This window comes from Doryrhamphus excisus, linkage group LG14 (assembly GCF_037039965.1).
Source record: "Doryrhamphus excisus strain RoL-2023G ecotype Guam linkage group LG14, RoL_Dexc_Guam_v1.1, whole genome shotgun sequence".
NCBI classification, from domain to species: domain Eukaryota; kingdom Metazoa; phylum Chordata; class Actinopteri; order Syngnathiformes; family Syngnathidae; genus Doryrhamphus; species Doryrhamphus excisus.
This window is the reverse complement of record NC_136370.1, coordinates 5,237,378-5,256,559: the sequence shown is the minus strand read 5'-3', so window position 1 is coordinate 5,256,559 and position 19,182 is coordinate 5,237,378. Positions and strand designations below refer to the sequence as shown.

Here is a 19,182-nt window from a genome sequence, read left to right as displayed (position 1 = left end):
GTGTGTATATATATATACATACTGTATATGTGGAATATTAATTATATAATATTTATATAATATAATAGAATATATATGTGCATGTGTATGAATGAAACAAAAATATAAACAATTATTAATAATGAATATGTTTTGGACATTTTCACATTTATGAACCAAGTATTAGTAGTAGTATTCTCCGGCTTTTTCCTTTCTTTGAGCACCATCATCACTCTCTCCATTAATTTGAAACACAGACATACACAATTATTGATTAAATTGCAATTTCTATAGAAATAACAGATACAATTCCGCTGAAACATTGCCAAAGAACATACATAATGGATCCTGTACCAGGAGTGGGGTTCGAACCCACGAGGACTATTGTCCATTGGATCTTAAGTCCAACGCCTTAACCTCTCGGCCATCCTGGTGGATGGTAAACAATGGAAACGTGTTTTACTGACCCTGTATCGACCCATACTTTGTCTTCAAACAGTAATATGGCAACAAATGGTATTTAATTATGTGCAAAACACCACTCACTCTGATATCCAAAGCTTCAGGCAGAGTAGCTTATCGTTATCTTAATAACTTACATTTTTGTGCTACTGACCACCACCACACTTTTTTCAATGCACCTTCTGGAGAATACATACAAATGGATGCTGCACGCCCTGCCTTTTTGATAGGGAAAGGGATATACACGCTTAAATATGGTACGCAGCTCAGTACATTTTCAGTTTGAACACTTTAGAGAGAGGCACTTTGGCGCTGGAGTAGATCAGATAAGACTCTCCGTTGGCAGTAAAGAACTCCCAGTCACTGCAGCCGATGGTTGGGAGCCAGTGGACGGGGACAAAGCCTTCGTAACCTTGCCACCTGAACATGAAGACACAAGAGACTAATTAGTAGTGTGTTGCTATAATATCAAAGACCACTTAAAAATATATATGTTGAAAATGCTGTGATATGCATGCCAGGTCAATGGTTACTTTGTGAATAAACATTCACACCAACTGTTTGTAAATAAACCTTCACACTGTTTGGGGGTGTGTTGGGTGGTGGTCAAGGGCGGGTGCCTGGGTGACCGGGGTGACCTGGGCAACCTGGGCGACCTGGGCAACCTGGTTTTCGGCGCCCAAATCTGGTTCTTGGGACATGGAATGTCACTTCTCTGGTGGGGAAAGAGCCTGAGCTTGTGCGAGAGGTTGAGACATTCCGACTACATATAGTCGGACTCACCTCAACCCACAGATTGGGTTCTGGAACCAAACTCCTCAAGAGGGGCTGGACCTTGCTCTACTCTGGAGTTTGCTGCAGGGGAGAGGCGGCAAGCTGGTGTGGGCTTATTAATATCCCCCCAGCTTAGTGCCTCTGTGTTGGAGTCATCCCCGGTGAACGAGAGGGTCATTTCCCTACGCCATCGGGCTGGGGAAAGGGTCCTGACTGTCGTTTGTGCGTACTCGCCAAACGGCAGCTCGGAGTACCTGGCCTTCTTGGAGTCCATCAGGGGGGTTCTGGAGGGCACCCCAGCTCGTGACTTTGTCGCTCTACTGGAAACTTGAACTCATTTTGTCAAGTCAGGTTCTTGGCTTTGTGCTAAGTGCACATTCACATAAAACGGGGCGTCAAATTAGCGATTCCAGCAGGTGTATTTTACACAGCAGCCAAAAGCAACTAAGTCGCCGCTGATAGAGCGAGGAAGGACCTCTGACAGAATAATGCTGAGTGAAATGCGAAAGTTAACACTGATAATTATACCATAGCCTACTTGTTTGTATGCTCCATATTAACACTTATCCTTTTAAATATATATATTATTGGGAGCAACAACTGTCTTTTCTCATCTTTCAAATATGTCTATCATGCCATTCCATTCTCCTCCGCTTAACTGGGTCTGGGTCTCGGGGGCAGAAGTCTCAGTACGGAAGCCCAGACTTCACGGTCCCCGGCCACCTCCTCCAGCACCACCAGGAGGACACCAAGACGTTCCCAGGCCAGCTGCGAGACATAATCCCTCAAATGTGTCCTCGGTCTGCCACGGGGTCTTTTCCCGGCTGGGCATGCCCGGAACACCTCACCAGGAAGGCGTCCGGGAGACATAAGCCACCTCAACTGGCTCCTCTTGATGTGAAGGGGAAGCAGCTCTACTCTGAGCTCCTCCAGGAGGACTGAGCTCCTCACCGTATCTCTGAGGGTGCGTCCAGCTACCCTCCCAATCCTCCAATCGACATCCTGCTCCCCCCAAGATACTTGAACTTCTCCAACTGTGGCAATCCACCCTTTTTCAAATGAGAACCATGGCCTCTGATTTGGAGGTGCTGAGTCTCATCCAAGAAGCTTCACACTAAAATGCAAACCGTCCCAGTAAACGATGAAGGTCAACAGCCCGAGGAGGCCATCAGGACCACATTGTCCACAAATAGTAGACATGAGATCCTCAGGCCCATGAACTGGACTCCCTTGATTCCTTGGCTGCGCCTAGAAATTCCGTCCATGAAAATTATGAACAGAATCTGTGACAAAGGGCAGCCTTGGCAGAGGCCAACGTTCCTCCGGAAACAGGCTCGAGTTACTGCTGGCAATACGAATCTCCTGCTCTGGTTGTACTAGGACCGGATGGCATGTCTATCATACATACAGTGTGTTTTACTGTTGACATGTTTTGTGGTAAATTTTTCTATGTGATTGTGACAATCTTTTCCTTATTGTTATAATAAAGAAGTGTTTTCTTGCAGTTGAGAGTTCAGAGAGCTCATCCAGCAAATATTGTAATATTGTAAGATAATGTGAGCAATTGTAGTGCATTCTCTCGACTGAAAATACCTATATATTACTCAGCTGAAACATTGACGTACAACATATATAATGAATCCTGTACCAGGAGTGGGGTTCGAACCCACGAGGACTATTGTCCATTGGATCTTAAGTCCAACGCCTTAACCTCTCGGCCATCCTGGTGGATGGTAAACAATGGAAACGTGTTTTACTGACCCTGTATCGACCCATGCTTTGTCTTCAAACAGTAATTTAGCAACAAATGGTATTTAATTATGTGCAAAAACTCACTCCTCCATCTGCGACAAGACCCCATTTCCAACCCAGACGGATCAGTCCACCCTTTTCCAAATGAGAACCATGGCCTCTGATTTGGAGGTGCTGAGTCTCATCCAAGAAGCTTCACAATAAAATCTAGAAATTCTCTCGACTGAAAATATCTTATCTTATCTAGCATTTCATCAGGGAATGCTATAGCAAATCAGTGTGATATCAAAGTACTCACTCCAGGCGTAGTACTGTACAAGTTATTGTTTCGCCCACGTCCTCGAAAAAAATGGTGACACCATCACTAAATGAGTTACACAGTCAAACAGCAGCGCTTTCATCGCTGATTTTAAGCTGAATGCCTGGATAAAACTTGGATATAAGTTTAGACTAACTTACCACGGCTGCTTTAAAAGAGAACTACTTTCATTGAACAGGCAAGCCTGGCTTTACACTCAACACACCTCGCTAAACTAAACTCGCTTCAAAGTACCGTATACCCCCTTTTGTCTTTGCGTTTTCCATCTTTTGATTACCCTTTTCCACTGCATTGTAGATACTTGGCTTGGTTTTACTCACTGTTGGCACAGTTGACTATGAGTTGATACCAAATGGGTTGTGTAAGCTTTGAGGGTAAATGACTTCAAAAGATGACTTCAAACAGTCGCCTTTGAAGTTATTCATTCATAAATCATGAAGATCAAAAAGATCCACTGTGGTGAAAAAGCCGAAAGAAACAAACAAATGCTGTTTCGGCCTATTAGTTTTTTAAAAAAGTCTGCATATTTTGTTTACATTTTGTTTTTGCCTAAATTATTATTATTATTATTATTATTATTAGTAGTAGTAGTAGTAGTAGTAGTAGTAATAGTAGTAGTAGTATTAATAATAATAATAATAATAATAATTATTATTATTATTATTATTAAATTATTTTTGTAAATTAGAGGTGAACAAAAATAGAAATACGAAAGCATTAAGAAGACGCATTCTACACTGGTCAATAGGTGTCAGTAGGTAAAACATCAAAGCGCCTGACTTGATCGCTGGAACAACATGCTATTTTGGCAGGTATGAATTATCTCACAGATCACGGCACGCCACAATACAAAACATTGTCTTGTAAAGTGTAACTTTGCATGCATGACCTGAGCATGATGCTTTCAACTGTTGAACCTCTTTCCACAATTTGAAAGAAATTATACAATTTACAAAAAAATATTGACTAAAAATTATACAATTTTAATAAATATGAAGCTGTTTGTAGATGCTATTAATAATTTGTGTAGTTGTGAAACAACATATGTAAAATATGTAGATTGCAGCATATTAGCTTTATGTTTATGCTAAAAGAACTACAGTTCCCATGATGCATGGAGTGCTTTACCTGGCAGTTGGTCCGAATTAGACTCTACGATGGAGGCCATTTGCAGCAATTGTGTTTTGAGCTGACAAATCAAATAGAATTACTACAGCTTCTGATTGGATAGTAACCTGTTAAACTGTTAAACAAACAACAAAAAAGGAAGCAGGTAGGATTGCAAGGTTTATAGTGTGTAAAGCTTTTAACGCGTGGTTCCAATCCTGTCTCGTGTACTGCCATCATAATAATAACACCACAGTCGAGACTGGAACCAATTCATCGCAATAAACGAGGGATTACTGTGTATGTAAAACTTGGATATCTTGGAGATACACACTCTTGTACAAATACAGCTCATTAGCATTAAAGAACACTCTTGTACAAATACAGCTCATTAGCATTAAAGCTATAGACACACAAAACAGTGTCTTCCCAGTAGGGCTTAGAAAAGCATTTTTAAACTGTCTAAATTCCAGCATCAAGGCTAGAATATGGTCAACACTGTCTAGTATGGTTATTCTCCCCATACGCACTTGGGTTTTCTCCGGGAACTACGACTTCTTCCCAGATTCCAAAAACATACATGTTGGCAAATAAAATTATGAAAGGTTGTTTGCCTGCCCTGCGATTGGCTGGTGACCAGATCAGGCTGTACCCTGCCTCTCGCCCATAGTCAGCTGAGGTGGGCGCCAGCATAACCCCGCCACCCTGTGGCATAGTGGCATAGACAGTGGATGGCGAGATACTAGCGTAAGTGACATTTAAAAATCGTAAGAGACAGAGAAATCCCTCACATGTTGAAAATGTCACTGTTCTGTATTAATGGTTCTCCCTGGCAATAAATCAGCATTAAAACAGTGTGTGTGTACGTGGATTCATACCTGTAGAGAACGCTGTTGAGAGAGTACGATTCTCCGTTGAAGGAATTAGCAACGACTAGAAAGTATTCCTCCCCGAGGCTGAAGAACTCCCAATCCACCGCGCTGGAAGTGGGACAAAGGTATGTTTGATGACGACAGAAATGCGTTGGAACACATTATTCGTGCGTTTGTGCAGGCATGTGTACCTGTAGGTGACAATATCCTGGAAACGGACGAACAGTCGCTCATTCACATCCAGCTCGTAGACGGTGGAGTTGATGGCGTACTCACTAGGCCCGTTACCATGGAGCCTGTGTCCATTGGCAACGACCAAGAAGACTCTTTTCCCAATCTGGAACATTTCCCAGTCGGTGGCACAAAAAGTCTAAAGAAAAAGAAAAGCGCTTGTAGGCATGTATCAACAAATATGTAATTATGCTCAGTGAAAAGAAAAGCATAGGCACGGTTCATAAAAGAGTATGAATCATCTTGAGGCAACTTGAAAGATAACCATTAGCCTTCATTTCAAAACAAGTTTTCCATTACCGGTACTTGTAAAATATACCACAACCTCTGTAGCAAGGGTGTCCAAAATGCAGCCGGTGGGATATTTTTGGGGTTTTTTGGCCTTTGGAATCTGGGTACACCCTGAACTGGTGGCCAGCCAATCACAGGGCACATATAGACAAACCATTCACACTCACATTGATACCTATGGACAATTTGGAGTTGCCAATTAACCTAGCATGTTTTTGGAAAGTGGGAGGAAACCGGAGTACCCGGAGCAAACCGATGCACGCACATGCAAACTCCACACAGCGATGGCCGAGGGTGGAATTGAACTTTGTTCTCCTAGCTGTGAGGCCTGCGTGCTAACCACTCGACCGCCGTACAGTCCTTCGTCAAAATAAAATAAATTAATTATTAATAAGATATACTATCAGATATTACATCGATGTGCCTTATCACCTATGAAAAGTGGATCTTTTGCTCATCATATAATATATTGACCTACATTGGTCAATATGCATCAAAATGGCATTTTGTACAGCCCTACAATTTTTATGGAAGCGGTCCTCACTAAAAAAAAGTTTTGATGCTCTAAAGTGAAATGTCACACAAGTCATAGAATTTGGCGTTCAACTCAGAAATCATACGAGATTTCAGAAGAACATCATGGGAGACATCAGCTCAGTGAGCATCTAAAGTAGGGTTCGCCAACCCGAGCTACTTGTCCATCTTTGGGACTTTGCCAGAAAAAACAAGTATTATTATATCAGCCACCTGCAGCCCGTGGCTCATTTGTCACTGCATCACTGCAGAAAGAAAGTAACATTTGAAAAAAGCGAATAGAGTAAAAGGCACAATGAGAATGTATAATAATAATAACTCAAATACACAAATACACAAAGCTTTGTATTTTTGTTCCTGAAGTTGTACAATTTTATATAAATTTTTTAACCAGAAAATGTCCTTCATATTGGTTTTACTGTACAGTGGTTAACATCTTTTTACTATGGTAGGGCAGTTAAGACTCTTAAAATGTTACTAAAACATTTTCTGTTAATGAAGATGTTATGGCGACAGAACAAATACAGTCACTTTACATTATTTCCTATGGGGAAATTTATTTGGAAGTCCACCAGGGCGGCACGGTGGTCGAGTGGTTAGCGCGCAGATGTCACAGCTAGGAGACCAGGGTTCAATTCCACCCTCGGCCGTCTCTGTGTGGAGTTTGCATGTTCTTCCCGTGCATGTGTGGGTTTTCTCCGGGTACTCCGGTTTCCTCCCACATTCCAAAAACATGCTAGGTTAATTGGCCACTCCAAATTGTCAATAGGTATGAATGTGAGTGTGAATGGTTGTTTGTCTATATGTGCTTGGCTGGCTTGCCACCAGTCCAGGGTGTACCCCGCACCCCCGTGACCCTCGTGAGGAAAAAGTGGTAGAAAATGAATGAATGAATGGAAGTCCACCAACGCCGTTGCTGGAGGTACCGCTGTATGATTTTAACAAGTGTTAAAATCCTAGGTGTCATATAATTATAAAGAGGACACAATACAACTAAATTAAAGTAAAATCACTCACTCTTGGTCACCTTTGTAGTCATTACTTGACCTGTTTGTCCATCAAGACAACTTTTATTTGACTTCTATAGCATATTTTTCCTGTAAAATCTAGTTAAACTCCAAATTTGACGACTTTTGGGTGCATTTCATTCAGAGATTCCCTGTGGGTCCCTGTGGGTTTTGGCAACAAAAAAAAAACATATCAATAAATCCAATCAGTGACATAAGTGTTAATTCGCTTGAATAGAAAGATAAGAAAGCAAACAGCTTCAACAACAGACATGAACGTAAAATAAGTGCCACAAGTGTGTTGACGCGTTTTGGGTGAGTTCAGGTGATTAATGAACCCGCCTGGGGGCTTTTGCGGTGATCCTCACATCCAGCTGTGGAATTCCCCTAAATCATCAGCATCTCCTCATTGCACCGTCAATGTGTCAACACACATTCACCTCAAGTGCGGTTACAGCCCAATATGTAACACTCGCTACCAACCACATGTCAGCGCTCTATTTTTGGCAGTGAGGACACGCCTGTTCCTTTCCCTCGCTCTCTGTCATTAACTTTTCATCTCACCATGTTTGTGTGTTTTGTGACTGCAATGACGGGACATTTTTTCACGCTTCAATCACATAAATCTCATCTGAGGAAATTAGAGTCTGGCTGGAGAATAGATGGAGGGTTAAGGAGCTCATGCATGATCTCATCAAGCGCTCCTGAAGTCGTACAATGCAGGACTTGACAAGAGATTCTGGAAAAACACGCCTCTACAGTCACGTAGAGGTCAACTGTCAACCTCAGCAAGTTCTTTTTCTTTGGCTTTTTATGGCTTTTCTCATGCCAAGCTCCCACTGAAGTGTACCAGTAGTGTGACGATAACCATAGAAAAGGAACATGTCACGTGAGACCTCAGCACAATGAGCATCTAAGGCGGGGTGACAAACTTGTTTTCATTGAACAAAAAATTGGAACAGCTTGTTGCATAATCAGATCATATTGAAGTTAAAAGAACTGCATGCAAGCAGTACAACTACTCTGTTAGAATGCAGGACAAATACATTTAGTAGGAAACTGGAGAAGGGCATTATTGATACACATTATTCACATAAAATGATTTTGCAGCCCACATCTGGCCCTCGGTCCCTGAGTTTGACACCTGCGATCAATCACATCCAATACAGTGGTGACGCCCACGTATGGTTCAGCAGTCATTGAGGCCACCCAAGAAACTCACACATATGCCACAGGTCCACCAACCCGACTCACTGAGTCCCACATCACGTTCATCAAGAACTGATGAAATAATAATTGGTTGAAAGTTGACATCTCATTGGGTGTTGTGCATCTAAATCTAAAGTTTTGCCTGATTTAGAGACATATTTTTTTCCCAGAACAAAAACAAACTCTGCAAAAAGTCAAACAAAAAGCAAAGAAATGATCGAAGATTTAATGTTCTAATACTCGCCTGTACTGAAGTGTCCTGCGGCACAAGACTGAACAGACTTTTTGGATCACGTGTCATAAAAAAAAAAAAATCAACAAAAGTCAAAGAAAAAGCTAAACGATCGCGTATTCAGTCCTTTGATACCAGCTGAACTGAGCTGTCATGAATCACGAATTTGATGTCATATATGACGTCAATTCTACATTCCAATTCCAATTTAAAAAAATCCTAGGTGTCATATAATTATAAAGAGAAGCACATAATACAACTAAATTAAAGTAAAATCACTCACTCTTGGTCACCTTTGTAGACATTTCTTGACCTATTATGTGTATGTCCGTCAACACAACTTTTATTTGACTTCTATAGCATATTTGTTCTGTAAAATCTAGTTAAACTCCAAAATTTACGACTTTTGGGGGCATTTCATTCAAAGATTCCCTGTGGGTCCCTGTGGGTTTTGCAAAAAAAAAATCAATAAATCCAAAAAACTAAATGATCGCGTATTCAGTCCTTTGATACCAGCTGAACTGAGCTGTCATGAATCACTTTGATGTCATATATGACGTCAATTCTACATTCCAATAAAAACGAGGTTCCACTGTATATGTTAAGTGTATGTTGTGTACCTTAATGGTCTGGAAGACCTGGAAGTTTCCATCGACCCAAACGTAGATAACAGAGTCTACCGATGTGGTTACCCCATCAAAAGCGTTTGCCACCACCAGAAAATGGTACGGTCCAACTTTGAAGAACTCCCAGTCGTAGGCCCCTGACGTCTTCAGCTTCTGGTGAACTTCGAAGGACTTAGTCGGCCTGTTCCACTTGTACACCACGCTGTCTATGGTGTGGTTTTTTTCACCTACAAGAGACATAGTTATATACCTCGGTAGAGTATATTCTCACATTCGGTGACTGCTTGTGTTGTTTTTGTTGTACCGATTCTGTGGTTGGCCACTGCAAGGTAAGTATGTCGATGGATTCTAAAGGCCTCCCAGTCCCGTGCGCAGTGGGTCTGCAGGGTCTGGAACTGCACAAATAGTTTTTTTCTTTTGTTCCACTTGTAAATGACAGACACGTCCGGCCTGTTTGATTCCCTGCTAATGTCGTTGCCTGCTCCGGAGTTGGACACCACCAGAAAGATCTAGAACAGAATAAGATGTCTTCACAAAGCTTGCTTTTGTGGAATATTTATGTAGATATTGAAAAGTGGAAAGTGACATGTAGAGCCATAAGGCCATTCCATTCCATATTCTTATCCAGGTTTGGCAGTCCCAGCAGGAAAGCCCCCAGACACCTCCACTAGCTCCACCGGAAGGACACCAAGGTGTTCCCAGGTTAGCTCTGAGAGATAATCCCCCTCAACATACCCTAGGTCTGCCCCAGGGCCTGCTCCCAGCTGTGCAATCAGCATCCAGGAGGTATCAGGACTAGATGCCCTCCTCTCAATGCAAAGGAACAGCAGCTCTACTCTGAGGCCCTCCTGGATGGTTGAGCTCGGGTGAGTCCAGCCACCCTAAGGAGGAAACTCTTTATGGCCACTTGTATCTGCAATCTAATTTTTTCAATCATGACTCAGAGCTCATGACCATAATAGGTGAGGGTGAGAAGAAAGATCGACCCTTAAATTGAGAGCTTTGCCTTCCAGCTCAGCCCTCTCTTCGCTAGGACAGTCCATTACGAGACCACACGACTACAGACGCTGTGCCGATCCGCCTGTCTTCTTCACACTCCAACCTTCCCTCACTCATTAACAACAACCCAAGATACTTGAACACCTCCACCTGGGGTAAGAACTCGCTCCCAATCCACCCTTTTCTGACTGAGAACCATGGCCTCGGATTTGGAGGTACTTATTTAACTGTACCGCACTCCCATTTCAATTCTATAGCATTATTTTAGTTTTACTTAGGTTCAAGGATAATCTATTTTGATCAAGACTTGATATACAAGTTGAAGAGTTTTGGTCCCGCTATTGACCCGTGTACCTTCTTGCCCATGTTGAAATGTCGCCATGCCAAAGCTCCATGAGTGCTGATATTCTGGTACAACTGGAAACCTTTCTGTTGCGTCCACTGGTACACGGCGGAGCCAGAGGCTGTGGAGCGGTGAGCCATAGCGGCCATCAGACCAACACCTGGTACCTGGAACACCTGAGTGGTGAAAAATGCATTTCAATGTTGCAAGACACTTTTGACTGTCGCCTAAAGCTACTAATATGTTGGACTAAAAAGGGGTTTACCTCTATGTCGTGTGTCTCTGAGCTAGTGGTGAGAACCTGGTGTTCGACAACATAGTCCAGTCGTTTAGGAGCTGAGTAAATGGGAGGTGTTTAATGGTAAGTTCAACTGAGAGATTCTCAGTAAGTTGATTGATCTCACCCTCAAGTACGGTGGTCCAGGTGGTGCCATCACAAAGGTAGAGACCTTTCCTGAGCGGACTGAACCACATTTGGCCTTGAAGCAGCTCAGAGCATGGACTCTGTAAGCCCACATACACCCTCGCCTCGGTTTCTTGGGGTTCACAGATATTTAAGAGACACCCACATGCATAAGCATCATAGAATAAATGACGCATGGACTGTACCATCTGGAATAAGGTGAGCATCGGTTTCCGTCCGAGCGGCGGGTTCATCTGACAGCAGAAGCCCCGGCACCGACAGAGATGCTAGTTGAGGATGGGAAGATGGGCATATCCGATGAGTGGCATCCAACCCGGGAACCAAAACCAACTGTCGCAACAGACCCTGTACAAATGGCAAAGTCGTACTTTTGCAAGCTGAACTGAACTGAATTGTACCGATTCAGTGGAAATGTGTGTAAGCACAAAAAGGAAAGCATTAAGACTTACTGAAAACAAGCCTTTCCATCTGCCTCGGCTGCCAAGGTAGAATCTGGATCCGTGGAAGTAGAGGTCTGGGGGGAAGGGCCTGGAGGGAAGGGTGCTTGCCAGGAAATACAACATTTTCTTTAAGAGTTATTGTAAAAGTCAAGGGCAAAACTAGGATGAGAGTCAAATGAGTCCGAAAGTACACATGAATGGTGGAATTTGCTACATTAGCCCTTTTCACCTCTCCAAACATCAGTTAGATACTCATTTGAGTATTACTGATACAATAAATAAACAATAAATATTGTTAGTCACTATCCAACCACTGATTTAAACCTCAAAGGTTGCCGGAAATAGTAATGTAGGCTAGCTAGCGAGTATTACTGATACAATAAATAAACAATAAATATTGTTAGTCACTATACAACCACTGATTTAAACCTCAAAGGTTGCCGGAAATAGTACTGTAGGCTAGCTAGCGAGTATTACTGATACAATAAATAAACAATAAATATTGTTAGTCACTATCCTACCACTGATTTAAACCTCAAATGTTGCCGAAAATAGCAATGTAGGCTAGCTAGCGAGTATTACTGATACAATAAATAAACAATAAATATTGTTAATCACTATCCAACCACTGATTTAAACCTCAAAAATGGCCGGAAATAGTAATGTAGGCTAGCTAGCGAGTATTACTGATACAATAAATAAACAATAAATATTGTTAGTCACTATCCAACCACTGATTTAAACCTCAAAGATGGCTGGAAATAGTAATGTAGGCTAGCTAGCGAGTATTACTGATACAATAAATAAACAATAAATATTGTTAGTCACTATCCAACCACTGATTTAAACCTCAAAGGTTGCCGGAAATAGTAATGTAGGCTAGCTAGCGAGTATTACTGATACAATAAATAAACAATAAATATTGTTAATCACTATCCAACTATTGATTTAAACCTCAAAGATGGCTGGAAATAGTAATGTAGGCTAGCTAGCGAGTATTACTGATACAATAAATAAACAATAAATATTGTTAATCACTATCCAGCCACTGATTTAAACCTCAAAGGTTGCCGGAAATAGTAATGTAGGTTAGCTAGCGAGTATTACTGATACAATAAATAAACAATAAATATTGTTAGTCACTATCCAACCACTGATTTAAACCTCAAAGATGGCTGGAAATAGTAATGTAGGCTAGCTAGCGAGTATTACTGATACAATAAATAAACAATAAATATTGTTAGTCACTATCCAACCACTGATTTAAACCTCAAATGTTGCAGAAAATAGCAATGTAGGCTAGTTAGCGAGTATTACTGATACAATAAATAAACAATAAATATTGTTAATCACTAGCCAACCACTGATTTAAACCTCAAAGTTTGCCGGAAATAGTAATGTAGGCTAGCTAGCGAGTATTACTGATACAATAAATAAACAATAAATGTTGTTAATCACTATCCAACCACTGATTTAAACCTCAAAGGTTGCCGGAAATAGTACTGTAGGCTAGCTAGCGAGTATTACTGATACAATAAATAAACAATAAATATTGTTAGTCACTATCCAATCACTGATTTAAACCTCAAAGGTTGCCAGAAATAGTACTGTAGGCTAGCTAGCGAGTATTACTGATACAATAAATAAACAATAAATATTGTTAGTCACTATCCAACCACTGATTTAAATCTCAAAGGTTGCCGGAAATAGTACTGTAGGCTAGCTAGGGCTAAAAAACTAGCAACCCAATTTTTGAGAGCAAAACAACAAACAACCGATTCGTGTCCTAAAATTAGCACTCCTAATTGATTCAAACTAGCCCGATAACAGGAGACTGTACATACTGTCACTGTTGACAACAAGAAAAGTAGTTATCGGCTGCCATTGATTACTAATTTGCCTAGTATTTGCAAATGATGGCGTAAGAAATGCTGTAGGAAAAAAGTATAACCGTGCAGGATAGACCAAAAGATGAGTAAAAACACTCAAATTATGTTTTGTACTACAAAGAAACTTGTACATTTCAAATTGACCATCACTTAAAACATAAAAATAAAATTATTTTCTGATATTATCTCAGCCAGCGCCTCCTAAAACCTAGACAGTAATTAAATCCAAGCTCGCCTCCCCTCTTATCTTGTGGTTAGGACTATTACCGAACTAGTAGTACTTGTTTGTCCTATCACACATTGTTCTCCCCTCACAAACTGCCTGGATGCGCAAAACAGGGCGGGTGGTAGAGTGGTTAGCGCGCAGACCTCACAGCTAGGAGACCAGGGTTCAATTCCACCCTCGACCATCTCTTTGTGGAGTTTGCATGTTTTCTCCGGGTACACCGGTTTCCTCCCACATTCCAAAAACATGCCAGGTTCATTAGCCACTCCAAATTGTCCATAGGTATGAATGTGAGTGTGAATGGTTGTTTGTCTATATGTGCCCTGTGATTGGCTGGCCACCAGTCCTGGGTGTATCCCGCCTCTCGCCTGAAGACAGATAGACAGATAGGCTCCAGAACCCCCTGCGACCCTCGTGAGGAAAAGCGGTAGAAAATGAATGAATGAATGTAAAACAGGGCAAGATTCACCCTGGCGGAAGCGTGCCTCGTACATGTGTGATTCATGGATGCGTGGAGCTCCATGATGCGCTCTCTCTGCTGGAGCGCCTGAGTACCCGGAGAAAACCCATGCATGGGGAGAACATACAAACTCCACGGAGGGTGGAATTGAACTCGGGTCTCCTAGCTGAGGCTTGCGCGCTAACCACTTGGTTGCCGTGCAGCCCCGGTTAAGACATTAGAAAAGTTTTTAAACAATGGGTTACAATATAAACTAAAACAACAACAATGTGCCGAATAATTATTATTGCTATATCCAGTGGTATTTTAATGGGTCCAAGATTTAGGGGCGTTTGAGCACCCAAGCACAAGCCAGAGGGAGTTTCCACTTTGAGCCATCTATCAAATAATGTCAGGCCACTGGGATGAAATGGCTGCAGGGTGCAAGCATATTTGAAGCAGGGCTGATGTATTGTGCTGAGTGATGTAGCACCCCCAGAGGGTGCCTGCATTAATGGAGACAAAACAAGATGTTGGAACCAAAAAAGCTTACATTTCCTGCGGAGAGCTGCAGTCCACCGTGAGCCTGACACGTCCACCGACAATGGACACAACCAGGGTGTGCCACCGGTTGTCAGTTAAGCGGGTTGCCCGGAACAGAGACTGCTCTATGATCCCTCGTTGACCTTTATAAAGCAGGTGAAGTCGGCTCCGCGAGATCCTCAGTCCCAGGATGAGACGCCGATGTTCCGCTCTTGGGACGTCCATCTCTGTATTCTTATGCAAAAAGCTTTCCTTTTTGCTTTCATCCCCTCCGGATCCTCGCTCTGCCCTTTTTGGCTCCATCAAGGAAAAGATGTACTCGCTTTTCTGTAAGGTGAATGGAGAGAAAAAAACATCTATTTTAACATTCTTATCATTATAAAAATAGAAGAAGATGAAGGCATAACACTATAACACAACATGACGTCCCAATTGCAGGCACACACAGTAGTTGTCATAGTAGTTGAAACATAAAACAATATATAGTCTACTTTCAAAATACATAAAGAGGTAAAAGGTTGCAAAAAGCCAAAGAAAAAGTACATATGTCATATTATATTATATTTGCTTGGACGCAGGTTTTTGTTTTTTTCATGTAAAATGTGAGGCACGCCAACAGCAATTCTAATAACTTTGAACTCTGGAATACAAAAAAACAGCAAAAAGTTTTAAAAAAATGGCCACTCCAAATTGTCCATAGGTATGAATGTGAGTGTGAATGGTTGTTTGTCTATATGTGCCCTGTGATTGGCTGGCCACCAGTCTAGGGTGTACCACGCCTCCGGCCCGAAGACAGCTGGGATAGGCTCCAGCATTCCCGCGACTCTCATGAGAATAAGCGGTAGAAAATGGATGGATGAATATTTGGATGAAACGTCAGGACATGGAAAAGTGCTGAACCTTCCCAGGAGTGGCCGGCCAACCAAAATGACCCCAAGAGCGCAGCGACGAATCATCAAAGAGGTCACAAAAGACCCCACAACAACATCCAAACAACTGCAGGCCTCACTTGCCTCAGTTGAGGTCAGTGTTCATGACTCCACCATAAGAAAGACACTGCGCAAAAACGGCCTGCATGGCAGAGTTCATCATTGCTGAACAAAAAGAACATTAATGCTCATCTAAATTTTGCCAGAAAACATCTTGATGATCCCCAAGAACTTTGGGAAAATACTCTGGTTTGACCAGAAAAAAGTTGAACTTTGTGGAAGGTGTGTGTCCCATCTGGTGTAAAAGTAACATCAAAGAACATCATAGCAACAGTAAAATATGGTGGTGGTAGTGTGATGGTCTGACTTGCTGTGCAAAATGCAACCATGAATTCTGCCTTCTACTCAAAAATCCTGAAGGAGAATGTCCGGCCATCTGTTGGTGACCTCAAGCTGAAAGCAACTTGGGTTGTGTAGCAGGACAATGATCCAAAACACACCAGCAAGTCCACCTCTGAATGGCTGAAGAAAATACAAATAATGATTTTGGAGTGGCCTAGTCCAAGTCCTGACCTGAATCCTATTGAGATGCTGTGGCATGACCTTAAAAAGGCTTCATGCTGGAAAAGCCTCCAATGTGGCTGAATGACAACAATTCTGCAAAGATGAGAGGGCCAAAATTCCTCCACAGCGCTGTAAGAGACTCATTGCAAGTTATTACAAACGCTTGATTGCAGTTGCAACCAGTTATTAGCTTTAGGGGGCAATCACTTTTTCACACGGGTCATGTAAATTTGGACTTTTTTCCCTCTCTTAAAAAAAATTTTAAAACTTCATTTTGTGCTCAGTTGTGTTTGCTTAGTGATCCGAAATACATTTTCACTCCACTGTGGATGCTTTAAAGGGACTAAACAAGTGCTATTGCTCACCTCATGTGCGAAGCGAGCGACTTTGAGTGTCACCACAATGGAGAAATCTTTGGGGAAAAGCTCGCAGTTGAGCAGCAGCTGAGAGGAAGGCTGAGGCCTGGAAAAATGAACACCCTTCATCCCTCCCGAAGGTCTCACGTGCACCCCTGGCATCAGTCTAGAGGTGTCCTTACCAAGGACAAGAGACAGGAGGTCCAGAGGAGCCGCATCTTGAGGTCCTTGACATGTAAAGAGGGCGGTGATGATGCAGTAAAAGACTCCACAGAACATTCTGTGTCTGTTTGAAAATGAATTATTATATTTTACAAGTCTTTTAAAATGTATTATTTTTTCCTCGTATTTGCTTATTATGTGTTCTCAACTAGTAAAAATGTATACAGTAAAACCAAAGTGGTAGTATTAGTATAATAGTACTGTATATGTTTTTTTTGCATTGAAATATTTGGGAATATATGAAAAACATTCAATACAGTATATTTGTATATATATATATTTTCATTTAATGTTGTAAAATCATAATGTTTGGACATAATTTTTTGAAAATACTATAGGTAGGATTCATTTTTTTGACCTCGGTATGTTTATATATATCATAGAATAGTTATAATTTTTTTTACAAATAATTGTCTTCATATTTATATCTTTTCTATATTTTATTGCAATAGAATTTAGTGTATATGCCAACTTAATAAATAATATCTTACAAAATATCTATTCATTTTTGATGTCACTTGTCCTCATTATGGTCGCAGGTAAGCTGGAGTCTATCCCCATTGGCTCTGGGTGAGAGGTGGGGCACAACTCGGCCAGCCAATCACAGGGCACATATAGACAAACAACCATTCACACTCACATTCATACCTATGGACAATTTGGAGTGGCCAATTAACCTAGCATGTTTTTGGAATGTGGGAGGAAACCGGAGTACCCGGAGAAAACCCACGCATGCACGGGGAGAACATGCAAACTCCACACAGAGATGGCCGAGGGTGGAATTGAACTCGGGTCTCCTAGCTGTGAGGCCTCCACGCTAACCACACAAATTATTTTAAATATACTATATTTTATTTTATTATTCAATTTTCAGCTTTTCTCTATTTTAATTCAACTCTGTTTGTTTCATTTTTGTTTCATTTTTCATAGTATATATTTTTTTCTTTATTACTTGTCCATATGTTTTTTGCTTTTGTTATAAAACAGAAGTTGTCAGCATAATAAATTCTCTCTTTCAATGCGCTGGTATAAAAAGTATTTTTTGCATGTACATGTAAAAAATGTCTTTCTATACTGACTATTAAGGTGGTTTTATAGAGACACAATTCTGTATCATAAAAGTGGGTGTCACTGGGCGCTGCCTTTGCTTTCAGGGCATGACAGCTCCTGGAGTGGGAACTCCTGCTATTAACTTATAAATAATGTTGTAGCATGCTTGCAGGAATTCCTGGTGTGTGAGGAATAGCCCTGGGTGGCGGCGGGGCTGCAGGAAGGTTGCTTATTATTACCATAATGAACGCAGCAAATGGACATAATATCATAATATCACACACAATTCCTGCTCCTCATTCAATGTCCGTACTTGTTTTTTAGATTAAAAATAACACAAAGGTACAATTGGCATCCCAAACTGGCAAGTCATCATGCTTTGCATTGCTCCGCCAGCAGATGCGTACGCTATCCAGAGGAATTTTGGCTGGAGGGGCTTCCTTGAATTTAGATGGAAGCATAAAATGTGAGCTACGGGATAATCATTAGTGGGCATCACATGGCTGTAGCTGGTAGAGCAGCGAAATGACAAAAAGGTGGGCGTACCTGGACAGTGCGCCCTCAGGTCAGAGGTCATGTGTGTGACCCTGAGGCTCAATAGAAGGAGCTGCAGGAATACCAGCGATGACATCACCGCAAGGTTCAGTAGCCACCCGTTGCAAAAGTCTCCATATCAAAGTGTTTCCATATGGGATGATCCCTTGGAGAGAAATTCCTCAGCAAACAGATCACAGAAAACATCTTCACATCATTTCCCAAATATTTAAAATGAAAAAAAAAGTCCTGCTGGGAGAAATAACGACCCCGGAATGTTCCAGATGATGTGTGCCTATACTCGATGTCTTAGAGAGTGAGGAGAGTGGTGCACCTGCAGAGCTCTTTTTAAAGGCTCCCACCATGCAAATGAGCCTGTCACTCATCCTCCGGCTTGTACCTCCCCTCCAACACACACACACACACACACACACACACACACACACCTGCAACAGGCAGAGAGTAGCTCTGTGCAAGCGTCATTTAAAGCAGATAAACTCTTTCAACCTTTGCTTAGTAAGGGGACCAAATATTGGAAACAGCTGCACCAAAACAACAATTCTACACATATTTCACAGAGAATTTCAAAAGATGCGAGGAGTTACTTTGATAATATCATTGATTTTATAAACAGAGCCATGTTATGTCAATAGACAAACAACCATTCACACTCACATTCATACCTATGCACAATTTGGAGTGGCCAATTAACCTAGCATGTTTTTGGAATGTGGGAGGAAACCGGAGTACCCGGAGAAAACCCACGCATGCACAGGGAGAACGTGCAAACTCCACACAGAGATGGCCGAGGGTGGAATCGAACTCAAGT

The 19,182-nt window shown here is 41.7% G+C and overlaps 1 protein-coding gene and 2 non-coding genes across 3 annotated transcripts; all 3 read right to left on the bottom strand.

Annotated features, from left to right (window-relative positions):
* Window positions 1-172: 172 nt before the first annotated feature.
* Window positions 173-18,385, bottom strand: LOC131140140 (thrombospondin-type laminin G domain and EAR repeat-containing protein-like). The gene is made up of 13 exons (XM_078796002.1): window positions 18,366-18,385; window positions 16,557-16,774; window positions 14,709-15,025; window positions 11,611-11,704; window positions 11,347-11,506; window positions 11,142-11,273; window positions 11,003-11,073; window positions 10,749-10,913; window positions 9,700-9,904; window positions 9,390-9,622; window positions 5,457-5,635; window positions 5,272-5,373; window positions 173-861 (listed from the first exon to the last, which is right to left on the bottom strand). The coding sequence occupies exons 2-13, from the start codon at window positions 16,707-16,709 to the stop codon at window positions 708-710; spliced, it is 1,965 nt and encodes a 654-aa protein (XP_078652128.1). The 5' UTR covers window positions 16,710-16,774; window positions 18,366-18,385; the 3' UTR covers window positions 173-707.
* On the bottom strand, window positions 331-413 carry trnal-uaa (transfer RNA leucine (anticodon UAA)). Its single transcript has one exon. It is a non-coding gene; the product is annotated as a tRNA-Leu (tRNA).
* Window positions 2,861-2,943, bottom strand: trnal-uaa (transfer RNA leucine (anticodon UAA)). The gene has a single exon. It is a non-coding gene; the product is annotated as a tRNA-Leu (tRNA).
* Window positions 18,386-19,182: the final 797 nt, after the last annotated feature.